The 19,723-nt window shown below is 47.5% G+C and overlaps 1 protein-coding gene across 1 annotated transcript; it reads left to right on the top strand.

Moving 5' to 3' along the window:
- Positions 1 to 501: 501 nt before the first annotated feature.
- Positions 502 to 16,569, top strand: LOC121565802 (serine/threonine-protein phosphatase 6 regulatory ankyrin repeat subunit A-like; the record flags this gene model as incomplete). Its single annotated transcript, XM_045220528.1, has 14 exons — positions 502 to 538; positions 3,422 to 3,492; positions 3,620 to 3,820; positions 8,815 to 8,902; positions 10,938 to 11,026; positions 12,923 to 13,108; positions 13,492 to 13,570; positions 13,836 to 13,950; positions 14,219 to 14,365; positions 14,950 to 15,018; positions 15,358 to 15,498; positions 15,913 to 16,024; positions 16,241 to 16,267; positions 16,444 to 16,569. Coding segments are annotated over 14 exons (1,464 nt in total), but the record flags the coding sequence as incomplete, so codon positions are not given.
- Between the last annotated feature and the right edge of the window lie 3,154 nt (positions 16,570 to 19,723).

Here is a 19,723-nt window from a genome sequence, read left to right as displayed (position 1 = left end):
ACCAAATTGCACACAAGGACAGTTCAAGTAGGCCAGGTCAAGAGGGGATGTTAATAAGTTAATAATAATAATAATTCAATGTGGTTTCTTTATTTAATTACAGCTGCATAGCTAATGTTATTTTTTGGTGTACAAACATTTTTATGTATCTATATTGCAAATAGACCTAATTGTAAAAGTTGTGTATATTTTGGTTTGGTCCATCGCGGGTTATCTGTATTTATGTACCCTCTTATTGTTCTCTTTTGCCTGACCTTCAACTAGCAAGGTATGTTGTCCTTGGCGCCGTAATTTGTCGATATAAAACTGTGGTAAAGTTACACAAAGTGCTGTTACGCAACTACAGGTTTTGTTACAATGTGGACAATATAAAGATGTATGTTAACAACTTTCACCGAGCTCGCTAATTAGGGTACCTATTGTAACTCGGGAGTATTTGGGTCAGTGTTTGAGTGAGTTTCTATGTGCTCACGCAGGTGCCCGAGAGCTGTGGCTGCACCAAGGGCTAAGCTATTGTGTGTTGTCTCTTCGTGTACAGGTATGTCATTTATTTTGTCAGAATTATGTTGTATATCATTTTACTTGTATTGTATAGTGTGTTGTTAGGCACTGAATGTGTGCATGCAGCACCTGTTCATTTTTGCCTGACCTTCAACTAGCAAGGTGCCCGAGAGCTGTGGCTGCACCAAGAGCTAACATATTGTGTGTTGTCTCTTCGTGTGCAGGTCGAATAAAAATTATCCAACCATCAGAATTCCAGTTGTGGCAGTGTCCTAATTACGTGACCTGCCGACTGGTCAGCTCAAGCCGACCGCCGGAGCTGTGCATGTGGATGAGGTGCACGACCTGCGCATGTGAATTTGTTGATGGCTTACTGTAAGTGAATATATACTGTAAACAGTGAAAGTGAATGTAGAATATTCATTAGATACAGGTATTCGTGCTTATTTGTATGTTTTGGATGAATTTGTTTATTGCATTAATTTTTTTTGGTATTTGAATGCACTAAATTACATTGTATTTTAGTGCTCTGTTGAGCCATGGAAGATTCTCAAATCCATAAGACGTGTTATGCTGTGGATTTTAGTGTGGGTAGAGGGAGGGTGTCCTTCCATTTACACCAATTGTACAGTCAGCTCCTGGGAGTAGAGCGTTTGCTTGTCCTGAGTTTGCAAGCACTGGGAGGGGTAGGCTGTTTGTTCCACCTGACCAGGGTATCCCACCTCTGTCTTTTGATGTACCATCATCCACAGTACTCGGTGATAATGGGACGCCTCCGAGTCAGCTTAGTGACCTTATTAAGCAGATTGGTTCAGAGATAGGAGAATCTATCAGAGCGAGTTTACTGCAGCCTGGGGTTTCAAGTCTTTCTCCTGCCCGTCCCCTCACCAACCCCAGCAGTTTCCCCTGCCTGAGCAGTGTGGGTCAACCTTTATTGATGCGTCCAAGCTGAATCTGGTTGTGAAGTCAGATGTTAGTGCTCCACCTCTTTTTAGGGGTGATGGCTCGGATAAGTACTCTGTCCTGGAGTGGGAGGAGTTAATGGAAGTCTACCTAGAGAAGAGGGGTTACACTGGGTCTGGGAATGTTGGGGAGGTGATGTCTAGGCTCATGGGGAGAGCACGGGATGTGACCAAAGTCTGGAAGCGTAACAACCTTGTTGTCACAGATGTTAAGGCGGTGTTCAGTGTTTTCAAGCAACACTTTGGGGATACTGTCTGCTCAGGTATGCCATTAGCTGATTTCTATTCAATCAAACCATATGCTAATGAGGGTCCAATAGATTTCTGGATTAGGCTTAACAAAGCTGCAGAGGCAGCCGAACAGTACCTTGTGAGTGAGGGCAGGACCTTACCCAATCAGTGCTCAGAATTGGCAGTCATGTTTATGCGCAACTGTCCTGATAAAGAGTTGGCCCAAGTGTTCAAGAGCAAACCCATTCGTGACTGGACAGCCAGTGAGGTACAGGATCGGTTGGATGAACTGTTAAGGGAACGTAAAGCATGTAGAACACAACTTTCACAGCAGGTTGCTGCTGTTTTTGACTGCCCTCAGGAGGGAGTGGGTCCTGTGAAAAAGACCTAATGTGTCATCTTTTTCTCAATGTGGCCGTGAACCAGACCAGGCATCATCTGTATCTGAGGGTGGGACATTAAAGAAAGTTTTGACTTTGTTAGAGAAGGCTCTGGTCAGCAATACTCAGCAATACTCAGTCTGTGAGTGGCACAGTGGTCTAAGGCACTACATCGCAGTGCTAGCTGTGCCACTAGAGATCCTGGTTTGAATCCAGGCTCTGTCGTAGCCGGCCGCGACCGGGAGACCCATGGGGCGGCACACAATTGGACCAGCGTCGCCTAGGGTAGTGGAGGGAATGGCCGGCTCAGTTCGTAGAGCATGGTGTTTGCAACGCCAGGGTTGTGGGTTCGATTCCCACGGGGGTATGAAAAAAAAAAGTAACGTATGCACTAACTGTAAGTCGCTCTGGATAAGAGCGTCTGCTAAATGACTTAAACATGTTAAATGTAGAGGGCCCCGTAAACAGTTCCACAAACTTCAGCATGAGTGCGCTGACTGTGGAAGCACTAATCACTGGACCAAAGCTCAGTGTCAGATGCACCAGCTGTGCGTCAAGTGCTTTTCTCCGGGCCACATGAGCTTTGACTGTAGTGAGGCTGGGCAGCGACAGAACCCTGGATGTGGACAGACTGGCAGGTCTCAGGAAAACTAGAAAGCCTCCGTTCTGAGGAGGGCAATGTGGGGCATTCTTATTTTTCCTCCACTGATGATGATATCCAATCTGTTTATTCTTACTTTTGTGAGTCAGTACCCAAGAACAACACAGTCATTTTTCAGAACACAATGAGAATTACTCAGAATGACAGTTTGTTTTACACCACTGTGCTAGTACAGGATAAAGTTGAGCTGAAGGGGATGTTAGATAGTGGGTCCATGGCTACTACTCTGCGCGCAGATATTGTACCTCGGTTGAGGGAGGCAGGAGTGGTAGAGGGGAACTTTCTAGCTCCTTCAGACATCATCCTGGTGGGTTGTGGTGGGAACAAACTAGCCCAGTGGGCATGTGTGACTTAAAAATTCAACTTTATGGCTTCTGTTATGTAGTCCCAGTGCTTATTGTTGATGGGCAGGTTGATGAACTCATTGTGGGAACTAATGTGTTGAAGTCTCTGATTAGACAGTGAGTTTCTATGTGCTCACGCAGGTGCCCGAGAGCTGTGGCTGCACCAAGGGCTAAGCTATTGTGTGTTGTCTCTTCGTGTACAGGTATGTCATTTATTTTGTCAGAATTATGTTGTATATCATTTTACTTGTATTGTATAGTGTGTTGTTAGGCACTGAATGTGTCCCCTGTCGGTCTGTCCCCCCTGTCGGTCTGTCACCTGTTTTTCTGTCTGTGTCCCAGGAGCCAGAGTAAATGCCAAAGACAACAAGTGGCTCACTCCTCTGCACCGGGCCTTGGCTTCCTGCAGTGAGGTACGTGTAGTGATACTGTCAGCCCTCACACACACTCCTGTGCATATGTGTTTGACTGTTAAGTGTGTTGTGATTTTTAAATGCACTTTAAACAAAGTTGAACATGATTTGAACTGTGTTCCTGTAGGAGGCTGTCCAGGTGTTATTGAAACACTCTACTGACGTGAACGCCAGGGACAAGAACTGGCAAACGCCGCTCCACATCGCTGCGGCCAATAAGGCAGTCCGCTGTGCCGAGGCCCTGGTCCCTCTCCTCAGCAACGTGAACGTGTCAGACCGGGCCGGGCGCACGGCGCTGCACCATGCAGCCTTCAGTGGACACCAGGAGGTTAGCAATTAGCATGGACATGATTACACACTGTAGTCTACACTTTATACCTGCCCTATCCCCACGTTGAGCTTACTGTGCATCCGATTACTTACAATGGTTGTATGTAGGGCTGTGACGGTAATTGGATAACCGTGACATTGACGGTTTTGGATGAAGAACACCATGAAAATAAAATTACCGTCAAAACCAAAAAGAAGTATGATTTTCTCTCCATAAAATGTTTTATCACCTTTATTTTAATGTAGATATACTTTATCCATAAGCGGGAGTGTTAACTATTGATTATATGGTATTGTTTTGCTGACTTAGTTGGAGGAGATATAGACAGTTTAATAGATGGACTATCTTTTGATGCACCGCAATCACCAAATCTGCTCTATGCGCGAATAGGAGAGAATCTTTGAAGGTCAATTCAGGTTAATTGAAGAGGGGGGGGGTGAGGTGAAAAGTGGGGACCGGGGGACTATAGTACCTCTAGATCTATAGCCTACAGGCTGGGGGGTGGGTGGGTAGCCTCTGACCTCTGACCTTCACCTCTGACCTTTTTCATTGTTACAGTAGATCAGAGGAGTGAGGTGAAAAAGATGGCTCTCATTGCAAAAAAAACCCCATAACAACCTGTTTGGGCACATTTCAGTTTCACACCTAACGACGATGGAGAACCAGATGACTTGGCCAGCCTGTTTGCAGAATATGCGCAAAACCCATAGGCTACCTACTAAGAATTCCAGCACCACAAACGGGACACCGATAAGTGGCGAGCACTGCCAGACACTGGAACTCGTTATTTAGTCATAGGAATGGTGCCTTACGAACGGTGGAGAAACCCGCCTTCAAATAAATGCTCTGGAAATTTGACAGACTATACGAGTTACCGGGGAGAAAGTATTTGTCTCAAACAGCGGTCCCTACCTTGTTCAACAAGGTGAAGGGGGAGGTTCAGGCAGAGCTAAAGGACGTAGATTTGTTTATTTTTGCACTGAATATGGACATGTGGTCAAGTGTAAATATGACTCCTTACATGAACCTAACAGTGCACTATCTGACGAAAGACTGGACACTGAAATCCAACTGTTTGGAAACAACCTACATTCCGGAATTCCTTGACTGGGCCCTTGACGAAAATCTAATGTCCTGTATCGCCACAGACAACAGGGCCAACATTGTGGCTGAAGTGAGGCAACTGAACTGGCCTTGGCTAAATTGCTTTGGCCACAATCTCCATCTCGCTGTCACCATCAATGTGAAGCCAGAGCACAGGCCGTGTTCTAGGCCTATGTAGAACTCTGGTGGGCACTTTTTAGCAGAGCTGGCGATTTAAAAGAGGGACCTAGTAAGGCCCAGACCGAGCTGAACCTCCCAATTCACAACCTCATTCTTGTGAGAAATGAAGTTTTAATAACTAAGCTGTAATAACCATTTATAGGCTATTCAATGTTAAAAGAATAAGCTATGCAAAATTATTGTTCATGAATAATTGTAATTCAGATGCCCGAGCAAATAAACAAACAAAATAGGCTAGTTTCCTTGAATCACTTAATGTTGCATTACCATAGGCCCATTGTTTTATTTAGCCAATCATACTCTAATTAAACCACTGATTATAATGAGTTAATAATGAGAATATAGAACATATTCTGGGAATCCTACATGTTACGTGTGTATACTATACCAGAAAGCATGATCATTAGCTTCTTCTGGATTGTTTTAAATCGCGTAGCCTGTCGGAAGGCAGCGGAGTGCGGCGAATAGGCTTCCAAATAGATGACTGTTGAGTTGTGAATGTCAGTGAAAGAGAGGCTCAACCAGGCATATCGCAATTTTTCAAAATACAATGGAGGGAAAACAGTTTGGAAAGCAATTGGCTTATTGCTTCAAAGAGAAGAAGATGAAAATACTAATGTCTTTTTAATGATCAAAATCCTCAACTTAATTGAGGGAACAGTATTATTGGCATCGGCTATATCCCCGGTGAGTGTGCATATTCACTGTCTTTATCACTGGGTCAGTGCCACTTGAAAGTCGTGTTGAAAAAGATTCTGCTAATCTCTCTAGTCATATAAAGTGTAGTAGAATTGCGTGATTTTAAAATAATAAAAGGCCACATTTTTCCAGTGAAAAGAAACCTACTCCACCACCCGCTGCATTGAACAGCCTGTGATTGAGTTATATTATTAGCCTAAATTATGACTATCCAATTTACTAATCACATTAGGAATAGTCAGCTATTTTACATAAGTTCCGAGCTGGTCATGGGTGCACTTCAGCCACGCTCAAGGTCCTAAACGATATTATAACCGCAATTGATAATAGACAGTACTGTGCAGCCGTCTTCATCGACCTGGCCAAGGCTTTCGACTCTGTCAACCACCGCATTCTTATTGGCAGACTAAATAGCCTTGGTTTCTCAAATGACTGCCTCGCCTGGTTCACCAACTACTTCTCAGATAGAGTTCAGTGTGTCAAATCGGAGGGCCTGTTGTCTGGACCTATGGCAGTCTCTATGGGGGTGCCACAGGGTTCAATTCTTGGGCCGACACTTTTCTCCGTGTATATCAATGATGTCGCTCTTGCTGCTGGTGACTCTCAGATCCACCTCTACGCAGACGACACCATTTTGTATACATCTGGCCCTTCATTGGACACTGTGTTAACAAACCTCCAAACGAGCTTCAATGCCATACAACACTCCTTCAGTAGCCTCCAACTGCTCTTAAACACTAGTAAAACTAAATGTATGCTTTTCAATCGAACGCTGCTGGCACCCGCCCACCCGACTAGAATCACCACTCTCGACGGGTCTGACCTAGAGTATGTGGACAACTACAAATACCTAGGTGTCTGGTTAGACTGTAAACTCTCCTTCCAGACTCACATAAAGAATCTCCAATCCAAAGTTAAATCTAGAATCGGCTTCCTATTTCGCAAACAAAGCCTCCTTCACTCATGCTGCCAAACATGCCCTCGTAAAACTGACTATCCTACCGATCCTTGACTTCGGCGATGTCATTTACAAAATAGCCTCCAACACTCTACTCAGCAAACTGGATGTAGTCTATCACAGTGCCATCCGTTTTGTCTCCAAAGCCCCATACACTACCCACCACTGTGACCTGTACGCTCTTGTTGGCTGGTCCTCACTACATGTTCGTCGTCAAACCCACTGGCTCCAGGCCATCTATAAATCACTGCTAGGCAAATCCCCGCCTTATCTTAGCTCATTGGTCACCATAGCAGCACCCACCCGTAGTCTGCGCTCCAGCAGGTATATCTCACTGGTCATTCCCAAAGCCAACACCTCCTTTGGCCGCCATTCCTTCCAGTTCTCTGCTGCCAATGACTGGAACGAATTGCAAAAATCTCTGAAGCTGGAGACTCTTATCTCCCTCAATAACTTTAAGCATCAGTTGTCAGAGCACCTTACCGATCACTGCACCTGTACACAGCCCATCTGAAATTAGCCCACCCAACTACCTCATCCCTATATTGTTATTTATTTTGCTCTTTTGCACCCCGGTATCTCTATTTGCACATAATCTCTTGCACATCTAGCATTCCAGTGTTAATACTATTGTAATTATTCTGCACTATAGCCTATTTATTGCCTTACCTCCATAACTTGCTACATTTGCACACACTGTATATATATTTTCTGTTGTATTTTTGACTTTATGTTTTTTTACCCCAAATGTAACTCTGTGTTGTTTTTATCGCACTGCTTTGCTTTATCTTGGCCAGGTCGCAGTTGTAAATGAGAACTTGTTCTCAACTGGCTTACCTGGTTAAATAAAGGTGAACAATTTTTTTTTTTATAAGTTTGCAAATGTGATGATGCATGGAATGCTTGATATTTTTCATGGAGAAAATTAGCTTCCCCAAACTTGAGAGCAAGACTGGCCTAAACGCGCTAATGTTTTCCTTTGCTAATGTCCGTCCCGCCCCCCTGTCAGCTGTCAGTTTTGTCGATGACCACGTACATAAGACACGCCAATCACCGACACCTGAAGTTCCATGACCATCACAGCCCTAGTTGTATGCTTGAGTTTGTTCAGAGGAGGCTTTGAATAAAATCCGATCTGAGTGTGAAATGCCTTACTGAGGGTAAATGGAAGCTCCTCTTGTGCCCGGCTCAGCCTTATACAGTTTAAGGTACTTTACCGTATCCATTTCAGTAAGGCCAGATTGTCCAAATTCTACCCAAATATTGATGGTACATGTGACAGGTGTAAAAGCTCCTTGGCGGACTTGACCCACATGTTCTGGTCCTGTCCCCGTCTGGCAGATTATTTGTCCACTATTTAAAACCCTTTCTGAAGCATTTGATATAAAGTTGCAGCCTAGTGCAGAAATTGCTATTTTTGGAGTACCAAACAACAATCCTTCTCTGACCAATAGACAGCTAGATGCCATTGCCTTTGCCTCCATGTTAGCCCGCAGAAGGATTTTATTGGATTGGAAATCTATCAATCCTCCCTTAGCCTCTCTTTGGCTCAAAGATCTGAAGCTGTTCCTAAAATGAGAAAAAATGAAGTTACCATTCGAGGGTCAACCAACTCATTTTATTCCTCCTGGGACCCGATGATATCCTATTTTGAACAGCTCCAAACACTTCCTCCAGATTAGTACTCTTGGCCCCACCTTGAGATTACTGCTATATAGGCCTATAAAATCACTTAATCACCTGAAATTGTTAGGCTATTACATTTTTGCTTGAAGTAACGTTGTTGTATACTTTTGTTTTGTTTTCTGACATGTAACTCAATTACTTTCCCTTTCTTTTTAAATGTGTTTGGAGGCATTCTGGGGGGAGGGGGAGGTCAAAGGGGGGACTAAAAGGGGAGAAATGTACCATGTCTTTACATGTTATCTTTCATTCATTGTGAATACAAAATATATAATTTTAAAGGGAAGGCTTTGAAGCCAGATTTAGCGGATTTTGCTGTTTAGTTTTCCTCAACCTGTGTTTTGTTTCTCTCTCCTCTCCCTGTTAGATGGTGAGGCTGCTTCTCTCCAGAGGAGCCAACATTAATGCCTTTGACAAGAAGGATCGCCGAGCAATCCACTGGGCTGCTTACATGGGTGATGAGTTTACCACATCATTTACATTCTGACTAATGTCCTTTATACCAATGAATGAATGAATGAATGGACTGTGTGTTAGTCTCACAGCTCAGCTGTATGAGCCACGTCTAGTGTGTTATTATGTCAGAATCATGTACTAAGTAATCAATCAATCAATTTTATTTTATATAGCCCTTCTTACATCAGCTAATATCTCGAAGTGCTGTACAGAAACCCAGCCTAAAACCCCAAACAGCTAGTAATGCAGGTGTAGAAGCACGGTGGCTAGGAAAAACTCCCTAGAAAGGCGAAAACCTAGGAAGAAACCTAGAGAGGAACCAGGCTATGAGGGGTGGCCAGTCCTCTTCTGGCTGTGCCGGGTGAAGATTATAACAGAACCATGCCAAGATGTTCAAAAATGTTCATAAGTGACAAGCATGGTCAAATAATAATCAGGAATAAATCTCAGTTGGCTTTTCATAGCCGATCATTAAGAGTTGAAAACAGCAGGTCTGGGACAGGTAGGGGGTTCCATAACCGCAGGCAGAACAGTTGAAACTGGAATAGCAGCAAGGCCAGGCGGACTGGGGACAGCAAGGAGTCACCACGGCCGGTAGTCCCGACGTATGGTCCTAGGTGCTCAGGTCTCTCAGTTGGCTTTTCATAGCCGATCATTAAGAGTTGAAAACAGCAGGTCTGGGACAGGTAGGGGTTTCGTAACCGCAGGCAGAACAGTTGAAACAGGAATAGCAGCAAGGCCAGGCGGACTGGGGACAGCAAGGTGTCATCATGCCCGGTAGTCCTGACGTATGGTCCTAGGGCTCAGGTTCTCAGAGAGAAAGAGAGAACGAGAGAATTAGAGAGAGCATACTTAAATTCACACAGGACACTGGATAAGACAGGAGAAGTACTCCAGGTATAACCAACTAACCCCAGCCCCCCGACACATAAACTACTGCAGCATAAATACTGGAGGCTGAGACAGGAGCGGTCCGGAGACACTGTGGCCCCATCCGAAGAAACCCCGGACAGGGCCAAACAGGAAGGATATAACCCCACCCACTCTGCCAAAGCACAGCCCCCGCACCACTAGAGGGATATCCTCAACCACCAACTTACAATCCTGAGACAAGGCCGAGTATAGGCCACAGAGGTCTCCACCACAGCACAAACCAAGGGGGGCGCCAACCCAGACAGGAAGATCACGTCAGTAACTCAACCCCACTCAAGTGACGCACCCCTCCCAGGGACGGCATGAAAGAGCACCAGCAAGCCAGTGACTCAGCCCCTGCAACAGGGTTAGAGGCAGAGAACCCCAGTGGAGAGGGGAACCGGCCCGGCAGAGACAGCAAGGGCTGTTCGTTGCTCCAGAGCCTTTCCGTTCACCTTCACACTCCTGGGCCAGACTACACTCAATCATATGACCTACTGAAGAGATAAGTCTTCAGTAAAGACTTAAAGGTTGAGACCGAGTCTGCGTCTCTCACATGGGTAGGCAGACTGTTCCATAAAAATGGAGATCTATAGGAGAAAGCCCTGCCTCCCGCTGTTTGCTTAGAAATTCTAGGGACAATTAGGAGGCCTGCGTCTTGTGACCGTAGCGTACGTATTGGTATGTACGGCAGGACCAACTCGGAAAGATAGGTAGGAGCAAGCCCATGTAACGCTTTATAGGTTAACAGTAAAACCTTGAAATCAGCCCTTGCCTTAACAGGAAGCCAGTGTAGGGAAGCTAGCACTGGAGTAATATGATCAAATTTCTTGGTTCTAGTCAGGATTCTAGCATGATGTAGGTGTTGCTTATGGTGCTGTGTACCACTGTAAACTAATCTATCTCTCCCTCTCTCTGCCTATCTCTCTGTGTTTGTATCTCTGTTTCTCTCTTAACCCCCTTACTATCTCCCTCCCCTCCCTCTCTCTCTCTCTCTCTCTCTCTCTCTCTCTCTCTCTCTCTCTCTCTCTCTCTCTCTCTCTCTCTCTCTCTCTCTCTCTCTCTCTCTCTCTCTCTCTCTCTCTCTCTATATTTATCCCTCCCCTTCTCTCTCTACCATAGGGCACATTGAGGTGGTGAAACTGCTGGCCTCTCATGGATCAGAGGTGTCCTGTAAAAACAAGAAGGCCTACACCCCTCTCCACTCTGCAGTGATTTGGACCAGGGGGTTTTCATAACCAAGTAATGAAGAGAGAGAGGTTGGACCAGGGGGGTTTCAGAACCAAGTAATGAAGAGAGAGAGGTTGGACCAGGGGGTTTTCAGAACCAAGTAATGAAGAGAGAGAGGTTGGACCAGGGGGTTTTCATAACCAAGTAATGAAGAGAGAGAGGTTGGACCAGGGGGTTTTCATAACCAAGTAATGAAGAGAGAGAGGTTGGACCAGGGGTTTTTCAGAACCAAGTAATGAAGAGAGAGAGGTTGGACCAGGGGGTTTTCAGAACCAAGTAATGAAGAGAGAGAGGTTGGACCAGGGGGTTTTCATAACCAAGTAATGAAGAGAGAGAGGTTGGACCAGGGGGTTTTCATAACCAAGTAATGAAGAGAGAGAGGTTGGACCAGGGGTTTTTCATAACCAAGTAATGAAGAGAGAGAGTTTGGACCAGGGGGTTTTCATAACCAAGTAATGAAGAGAGAGAGGTTGGACCAGGGGGTTTTCATAACCAAGTAATGAAGAGAGAGAGGTTGGACCAGGGGGTTTATATAACCAAGTAATGAAGAGAGAGAGGTTGGACCAGGGGTTTTTCATAACCAAGTAATGAAGAGAGAGAGGTTGGACCAGGGGGTTTTCATAACCAAGTAATGAAGAGAGAGAGGTTGGACCAGGGGGTTTTCATAACCAAGTAATGAAGAGAGAGAGGTTGGACCAGGGGGTTTTTCATAACCAAGTAATGAAGAGAGAGAGGTTGGACCAGGGGTTTTCATAACCAAGTAATGAAGAGAGAGAGGTTGGACCAGGGGTTTTTCATAACCAAGTAATGAAGAGAGAGAGGTTGGACCAGGGGGTTTTCATAACCAAGTAATGAAGAGAGAGAGGTTGGACCAGGGAGTTTTCATAATCAAGTAATGAAAAGAGAGAGGTTGGACCAAGGGGTTTTCAAAACCAAGTAATGAAGAGAGAGAGGTTGGACCAGGGGGTTTTCATAACCAAGTAATGAAGAGAGAGAGGTTGGACCAGGGGGGTTTCAGAACCAAGTAATGAAGAGAGAGAGGTTGGACCAGGGGGGTTTCAGAACCAAGTAATGAAGAGAGAGAGGTTGGACCAGGGGGTTTTCATAACCAAGTAATGAAGAGAGAGAGGTTGGACCAGGGGGGTTTCAGAACCAAGTAATGAAGAGAGAGAGGTTGGACCAGGGGGGTTTCAGAACCAAGTAATGAAGAGAGAGAGGTTGGACCAGGGGGTTTTCATAACCAAGTAATGAAGAGAGAGAGGTTGGACCAGGGGGTTTTCATAACCAAGTAATGAAGAGAGAGAGGTTGGACCAGGGGGTTTTCATAACCAAGTAATGAAGAGAGAGGTTGGACCAGGGGTTTTCATAACCAAGTAATGAAGAGAGAGAGGTTGGACCAGGGGGTTTCAGAACCAAGTAATGAAGAGAGAGAGGTTGGACCAGGGGGTTTTCATAACCAAGTAATGAAGAGAGAGAGGTTGGACCAGGGGGTTTTCATAACCAAGTAATGAAGAGAGAGAGGTTGGACCAGGGGGTTTTCATAACCAAGTAATGAAGAGAGAGAGGTTGGACCAAGGGGTTTTCATAACCAAGTAATGAAGAGAGAGAGGTTGGACCAGGGGGTTTTCAGAACCAAGTAATGAAGAGAGAGAGGTTGGACCAGGGGGTTTTCAGAACCAAGTAATGAAGAGAGAGAGGTTGGACCAGGGGGTTTTCAGAACCAAGTAATGAAGAGAGAGAGGTTGGACCAGGGGGTTTTCAGAACCAAGTGACCTGATCAGGAATGTATTGTTTTGTTCCCCCCCCCCTCTCTCTCTCTCTCCACTCTTTTCCCTCCCTTGCTCCCTCCAGATAAATTAGCCCAATGGGTACGGTAACACCCCCCTCACGTGGCATGCTACAACGGGCAGGATGTGGTGGTGAATGAGCTGATCGAGTGTGGCGCCAACGTGAACCAGGTGTACGAGAAGGGTTTCGCCCCACTCCACTTCACGGCCGCCTCGCGCCATGGGGCGCTCTGCCTGGAGCTGCTGGTGGGCAACGGGGCCCTCGTCAACATCAAGGTGAGGAGACCGGATGACCAACACTGTGTCTGAACTAAATAACACCCTATTCCCTATGTAGTGCACTACTTTTGACCAGGGGCCCATAGAGCAAGGGAGCCGTGATGACACTGCCTGTGTCCCAAATGGCACCCTGTTCCTTTATAAGTACACTACTTTGGTTCAAAAAGTAGTGTACTTATAAATAGGGTGCCATTTGGGGCGCACACACTGACGCAGCACATGGCTTAGTATTTGGCCCTGGTCTACATTCAAATACCAATGGAATAGGCCTAACAATGCAAACTAAATGCCATCAAGCGCTCCTCCAATACGTGTTTGATTTTGCCTGTGGTCAGCAGCACAGACTGCCGTGTGAACCATCTTTGTCTTTCTATCTGCAGAGTAAAGATGGAAAGACCCCCCTCCACATGACGGCCATCCACGGACGCTTCTCCAGATCTCAAGCCATCATCCAGAATGGTGAGTCGCTGTGAATGCTCTCAACTGAATATATATGAACCAGTAGGCTCTTCAGCATTGTCTTTTGTCTTCAAACCATGATTCACTGGCACAGAGCAATGTTACTTGCAATGTGGTTGAACATGAAGCTTCATGAGGCCTCTAGGGTCAAGTGGTTGACGTGTGTGTGTGTCTGTGTGTGTGTATGTGTGTGTATGTGTGTGTGTGTGTGTGTGTGTCTGTGTGTGTCTGTGTGTGTCTGTGTGTGTGTGTGTGTGTTCTGTAGGTGCTGAGATCGACTGTGAAGAAAAGAATGGAAACACACCTCTGCACATCTCTGCTCGCTACGGCCATGAGTTACTCATCAATACACTCATCACGAACGGAGCTGACACAGCCAAGTGAGAACACACACAGTTTCCAGCAAAAATGCAACATGCATCTGCAATTCTGTCATTGACCGAATTCCCGCTTGGAGACTATGCTCAACACATTGTGGTGTGTGGGGGGTTGATAGACAGGGCATTGCAGCATGCTGATGTGTTGATCTGCTGTGGGGTTTAATGAGGACTGTGATGTGGTGCTGTTTCCAATCTTAGCTGAATCAACTGTAAGTCGCTCTGGATAAGAGTGTCTGCTTAAAGTCTAAAATGTAAAAATGTGTTGCAGGCGAGGCGTCCATGGGATGTTCCGCCTCCACCTGTCTGCTCTCAGTGGGTTCTCTGACTGCTGTCGGAAGCTCCTCTCATCAGGCTTTGATATAGACACCCCTGACGACTTTGGAAGGACCTGTTTACATGCTGCAGCAGCTGTTGGGTGAGTGGACTGGTCCAGGCTTTACACCAAGGAATATTTAGTTCATGAACTGGAAAGCCACCAGAAAGAACAAACACATATTCACACTCTTACATTTCACATTGTTTAGCAGTATAAAAAAATCGTATAGATCATTAGTGCGGTATCATTTCTGTATAATGTGGTTCCATGCCATGGTGGTATTGACTTGCGCTCTGGTCTAAATTGTCTTTATATCTTCTTGAAAGAGAAGAGAAACCTGCAAACTGTTCTTGCTAGTATAACTTTTTATTATTGCTTTTATTAGCATTATAAAAACAGTGATACTAGCAAGAGCAGTGTACGGGTTTCTCTTTTCTTTAAGGTTCTCATTGTTACCATCCACCTGATAGCTCAGATGTGAAAGGGCCTTTCTGAACTTGATATCTTGTTACCATCCACCTGATAGCTCAGATGTACGAGAGCCTTTCTGAACTTGATATCTTGTTACCATCCACCTGATAGCTCAGATGTACGAGAGCCTTTCTGAACTTGATATCTTGTTACCATTCACCTGATAGCTCAGATGTACGAGGGCCTTTCTGAACTTGATATCTTGTTACCAGGAACCTGGACTGTCTGAATCTGCTGCTCAACACAGGGGCAGACTTCAACAGAAAGGACAGCTTCGGAAGGTCTGTCTGTGGCATCAAATAACTTTCATATGTGATCTTTATGATAATGGGGAATATAGTATAGGGGCATATAGGAATTATTAGGGGAAATATTGGGCGGCAGGTAGCCTAGCGGTTAAGAGCGTTGGGTCAGTAACCGAAAGGTTGCTGGTTCAAATCCCCTAGCTGACTAGGTGAAAAATGTGTCTATGTGCACTGCAGCAAGGCACTTAACGCTAATTGCTCCTGTAAGTCGCACTGGATAAGAGTGTCTGCTAAATGACTAAAATGTAAATGTTTTACAGCTCCAATAAGCTGTTTCTGTTGTTGATGTTGAATGGTTTCTGTGCGTTCTTCTAGGAGTCCTCTGCATTATGCGGCAGCCAATTGTAACTACCAGTGTCTGTTTGCCTTGGTGGGGTCTGGGGCCAGTGTGAACGATCTGGATAAAAGGGGTTGCACCCCGCTCCACTACGCTGCTGCCTCCGACACAGACGGAAAGTACGTCTCACACCTCTCTTACTGTTGTGTGTGTTGTGGTGCCATGACCTTTCACATTTCACTGTAGTCTGGAGAGTATGTTGTGGTGCCATGACCTTTCACATTTCACTGTAGTCTGGAGAGTATGTTGTGGTGCCATGACCTTTCACATTTCACTGTAGTCTGGAGAGTATGTTGTGGTGCCATGACCTTTCACATTTCACTGTAGTCTGGAGAGTATGTTGTGGTGCCATGACCTTTCACATTTCACTGTAGTCTAGAGTATGTTGTTGGCCGTGTTTGAATACATACTAGTGTTAAATCTGCAGTGTGAAAGCTTGGCCACGTCTCCTTTGGGAAAGTGTCTCTGCTTGCTTATCTGTCTGTCTTGATGTTGGTATAATGATTAGTGAACTCTTGACCTCTGACCTCTAGGTGTCTGGAATATTTGCTGCGAAACGACGCTAACCCAGGGATCAGGGACAATCAGGGCTACAACGCAGTCCATTACGCGTCTGCGTACGGACACCGCCTCTGTCTGGAGCTGGTGAGTCAGAACCACAGGGGACTAGACGCCCTGCATTCACAGACCATTTTGTCTGCGTCCCAAATGGATGTAGGGCCCATAGGGCTCTGGTCAAAAGTAATGCACTATATAGGGAATAGGGTGCCATTTGGGACAGACGTTGATATTCAGTAGGTTTTAAGGTGTGGTTGCATGTTTGTCGTGGCCGCATCGTCACTCTTGATGTTCTTTTTCCAGATTGCAAGTGAAACACCTTTAGATGTGGTAAGTACCAGTTGGTTACTTTTCCTCACACTAGCTTGTTTAAGATACGAATGCAACACCCCAGTATGTCTGCAGGGGCTGGTCACTGAGATTTACAACATGAAACATGCTACTAGACTAACCTTCAAAGTAAATATGTTACAAGTCTAAACTGGCCCGTCCTTGTCTTTCCCCAGCTAATGGAAACCTCAGGGACAGACATCCTGAACGACTCTGATGTCAGAGCTCCCATCAGCCCCCTACACTTAGCTGTGAGTAAAGCCTACCTGCTCCTGTAGGGGTCTCGCCACATGACAAATGGCACCCTATTCCCTATTTAGTGCACTACTTTTGACCAGAACCTTATGGGCCCAGATCAAAAGTACTGCACTACATGGGAAATAGGGTGCTATCTGGGATGCAGGCATGGTGTTGTTTTTCCACGAAAAGTTGATTGTCCAGACACTCACACACCATGTTCCTATCTGTTCCTGATTAGTGTAAAATACATGCATATTTTGACACGGTGATGATGAGGATGATTTCCTTATTTTGCCATTTGAGTTAATCAACCTGTCACGGTCGTCTGACGAATGAGTAGACCAAAGCGCAGCGCGTTGAGTGAACATGACTTTATTAAGATAAAGTACACTAACCAAAACAATAAACACTGACGAAACGTGAAGTCCAACAGTACACGACTGAACACGGAACAAAAACCCACAAACACACAGTGAAACCACAACAGTTTAAATATGGCTCCCAATCAGAGATAACGAGCCGACAGCTGTCACTCGTTACCTCCGATTGGGAGTCACATGAATAATCAAGAACCACCACAACATAGAAATGCACAACTAGAAATCCCAACATAGAAATACACCCAAATGAAAATGAACAACCCTGGCTCCATAAATCAGAGTCCCTGGAGCCAGAGTGTCACAGTACCCCCCCCTAAAGGTGCGAACTCCGGGCGCACCAGCATACAGTCTAGGGGAGGGTCTGGGTGGGCGTCTGTCCATGGTGGCGGCTCTGGCACTGGTCGTGGTCCCCACCCCACCATAGTCACTACCCGCTTACGTAGCCTCCTCCAAATGACCACCCTCCAATATAACCCCACTGGATTAAGGGGCAGCACCGGACTAAGAGGCAGCACCGGACTAAGGGGCAACACCGGACTAAGGGACAGCACCAGGAGAAGGGGCAGCACCAGGATAAGGAGCAGCACCAGGATAAGGGGCAGCACCGGACTAAGGGGCAGCACCGGACTAAGGGACAGCACCAGACTAAGGGGCAGCACCGGACTAAATGGCGGATCCTGGCTGGCTGGCTCTGGCAGATCCTGGCTGGCTGGCGGATCCTGGCTGGACGGCTCTGGCGGATCCTGGCTGGACGGCTCTGGCGGATCCTGGCTGGACGGCTCTGGCGGATCCTGGCTGGACGGCTCTGGCGGATCCTGGCTGGACAGCTCTGGCGGATCCTGGCTGGACGGCTCATGGCTGGCTGACGGATCTGGCTGCTCATGGCTGGCTGACGGATCTGGCTGCTCATGGCTGGCTGACGGATCTGGCTGCTCATGGCTGGCGGAAGGCTCTGGCTGATCCTGTCTGGCAGACGGCTCTGGCTGATCCTGTCTGGCGGAAGGCTCCTAGCGGCTCCTGTCTGGCGGAAGGCTCTAGCGGCTCCGATCTGGCGCGGACGGCTCTGAAGGCTCATGGCAGACGGGCGGCTTTGCAGGCTCAGTACAGACGGGCGGCTTTAGCGCCCGTAGGGGCAGACGGGTAGTTCAAGCGCCGTTGGGCAGACGGGCAGTTCAGGCACCGTTGGGCAGACGGGCAGTTCAGGCGCCCGTTGGGCAGACGGGCAGTTCAGGCCCGTTGGGCAGACGACAGATTCTGGCCGTCTGAGGCGCACCGTAGGCCTGGTGCGTGGTGCCGGAACTGGAGGTACCGGGCTGAGGACACGCATCTCAGGGCTAGTGCGGGGAGAAGGAACAGGGCATGCTGGGCCCTGGGGACGCACCGTAGGCCTGATGCGTGGTGCCGGAACTGGTGGTCCCAGGCTGAGGACACGCATCTCAGGGCTTTTTTATGGTGCGTGGAGCAGGAACAGGCCGGGCTGGGCTGGCGACGCGCACCGTATCCCTGGTGCGAGTGGCCGGAACAGGCCGGGCCGGGCTGGCGAAGCGCACCATATCCCTGGTGCGTGGAGCCGGAACAGGCCGGGCAGGGCTGTCGACGCACACCGTATCCTCTGTGCGTGGAGCAGGAACAGGCCGGGCTGGGCTGGCGACGCACACCGTAGGTTCTGTGCGTGGAGCAGGAACAGGCCGGCTGGGCTGGCGACGCACACCGTAGGTTCTGTGCGTGGAGCAGGAACAGGCCGGGCTGGGCTGGCGACGCACACCGTGGGCTTGGTGCGTGGAGCAGGAACAGGCCGGGCAGGGCTGTCGACGCACACCGTATCCTTGGTGCGTGGAGCAGGAACAGGCCGGGCAGGGCTGTCGACGCACACCGTATCCTTGGTGCGTGGAGCAGGAACAGGCCGGGCTGGGCTGGCGACGCACACCGTAGGTTCTGTGCGTGGAGCAGGAACAGGCCGGGCTGGGCTGGCGACGCACACCGTGGGCTTGATGCGTGGAGTAGGAACAGGCCGGTCCGTACTGGGAACATACACCACTGGCTTTAACTGGGGATCAGGAACGGGCCGGACCGGACTGGTAACACATATCAGTCTCTCACGCCGTGCCGCAACAACTTCCCTTCCTCTACTGTCAATGGCTCCCGTAATCCGATAGCCTTCTCTCCACGTCTCCCTGTGGCAGCCTCCTGCTGCCCAGCCGCCCAAGCCATGTGCCCCCCCAAAAACTTTTTGGGGTTGCCTCTCGTCCTTCCAACGATGATGGCCCTGCTGACGCCGTTGCTCCTCTCTCGCCAGGGCCTTGATCTTCCCCCCAAGGTCCCTTGCCCCGAGCATGTCCTCCCAGGACCACGATTTGCCCACCTGGGCCATCGCCAGCCTCTCGATCTCCTTACCAGGCGCTTCCTCCCATGTCCAGCTGTCTTGCTCCTGGACACGCTGCTTGGTCCTTCTATGGTGGGTTTTTCTGTCACGGTCGTCTGACGAATGAGTAGACCAAAGCGCAGCGCGTTGAGTGAACATGACTTTATTAAGATAAAGTACACTAACCAAAACAATAAACACTGACGAAACGTGAAGTCCAACAGTACACGACTGAACACGGAACAAAAACCCACAAACACACAGTGAAACCACAACAGTTTAAATATGGCTCCCAATCAGAGATAACGAGCCGACAGCTGTCACTCGTTACCTCCGATTGGGAGTCACATGAATAATCAAGAACCACCACAACATAGAAATGCACAACTAGAAATCCCAACATAGAAATACACCCAAATGAAAATGAACAACCCTGGCTCCATAAATCAGAGTCCCTGGAGCCAGAGTGTCACA

This window comes from Coregonus clupeaformis, unplaced genomic scaffold (genome assembly GCF_020615455.1).
Source record: "Coregonus clupeaformis isolate EN_2021a unplaced genomic scaffold, ASM2061545v1 scaf4196, whole genome shotgun sequence".
Classification (NCBI taxonomy): Eukaryota; Metazoa; Chordata; class Actinopteri; order Salmoniformes; family Salmonidae; genus Coregonus; species Coregonus clupeaformis.
The sequence above is the reverse complement of the archived record's forward strand: the minus strand, read 5'-3'. Positions and strand labels throughout refer to the sequence as shown.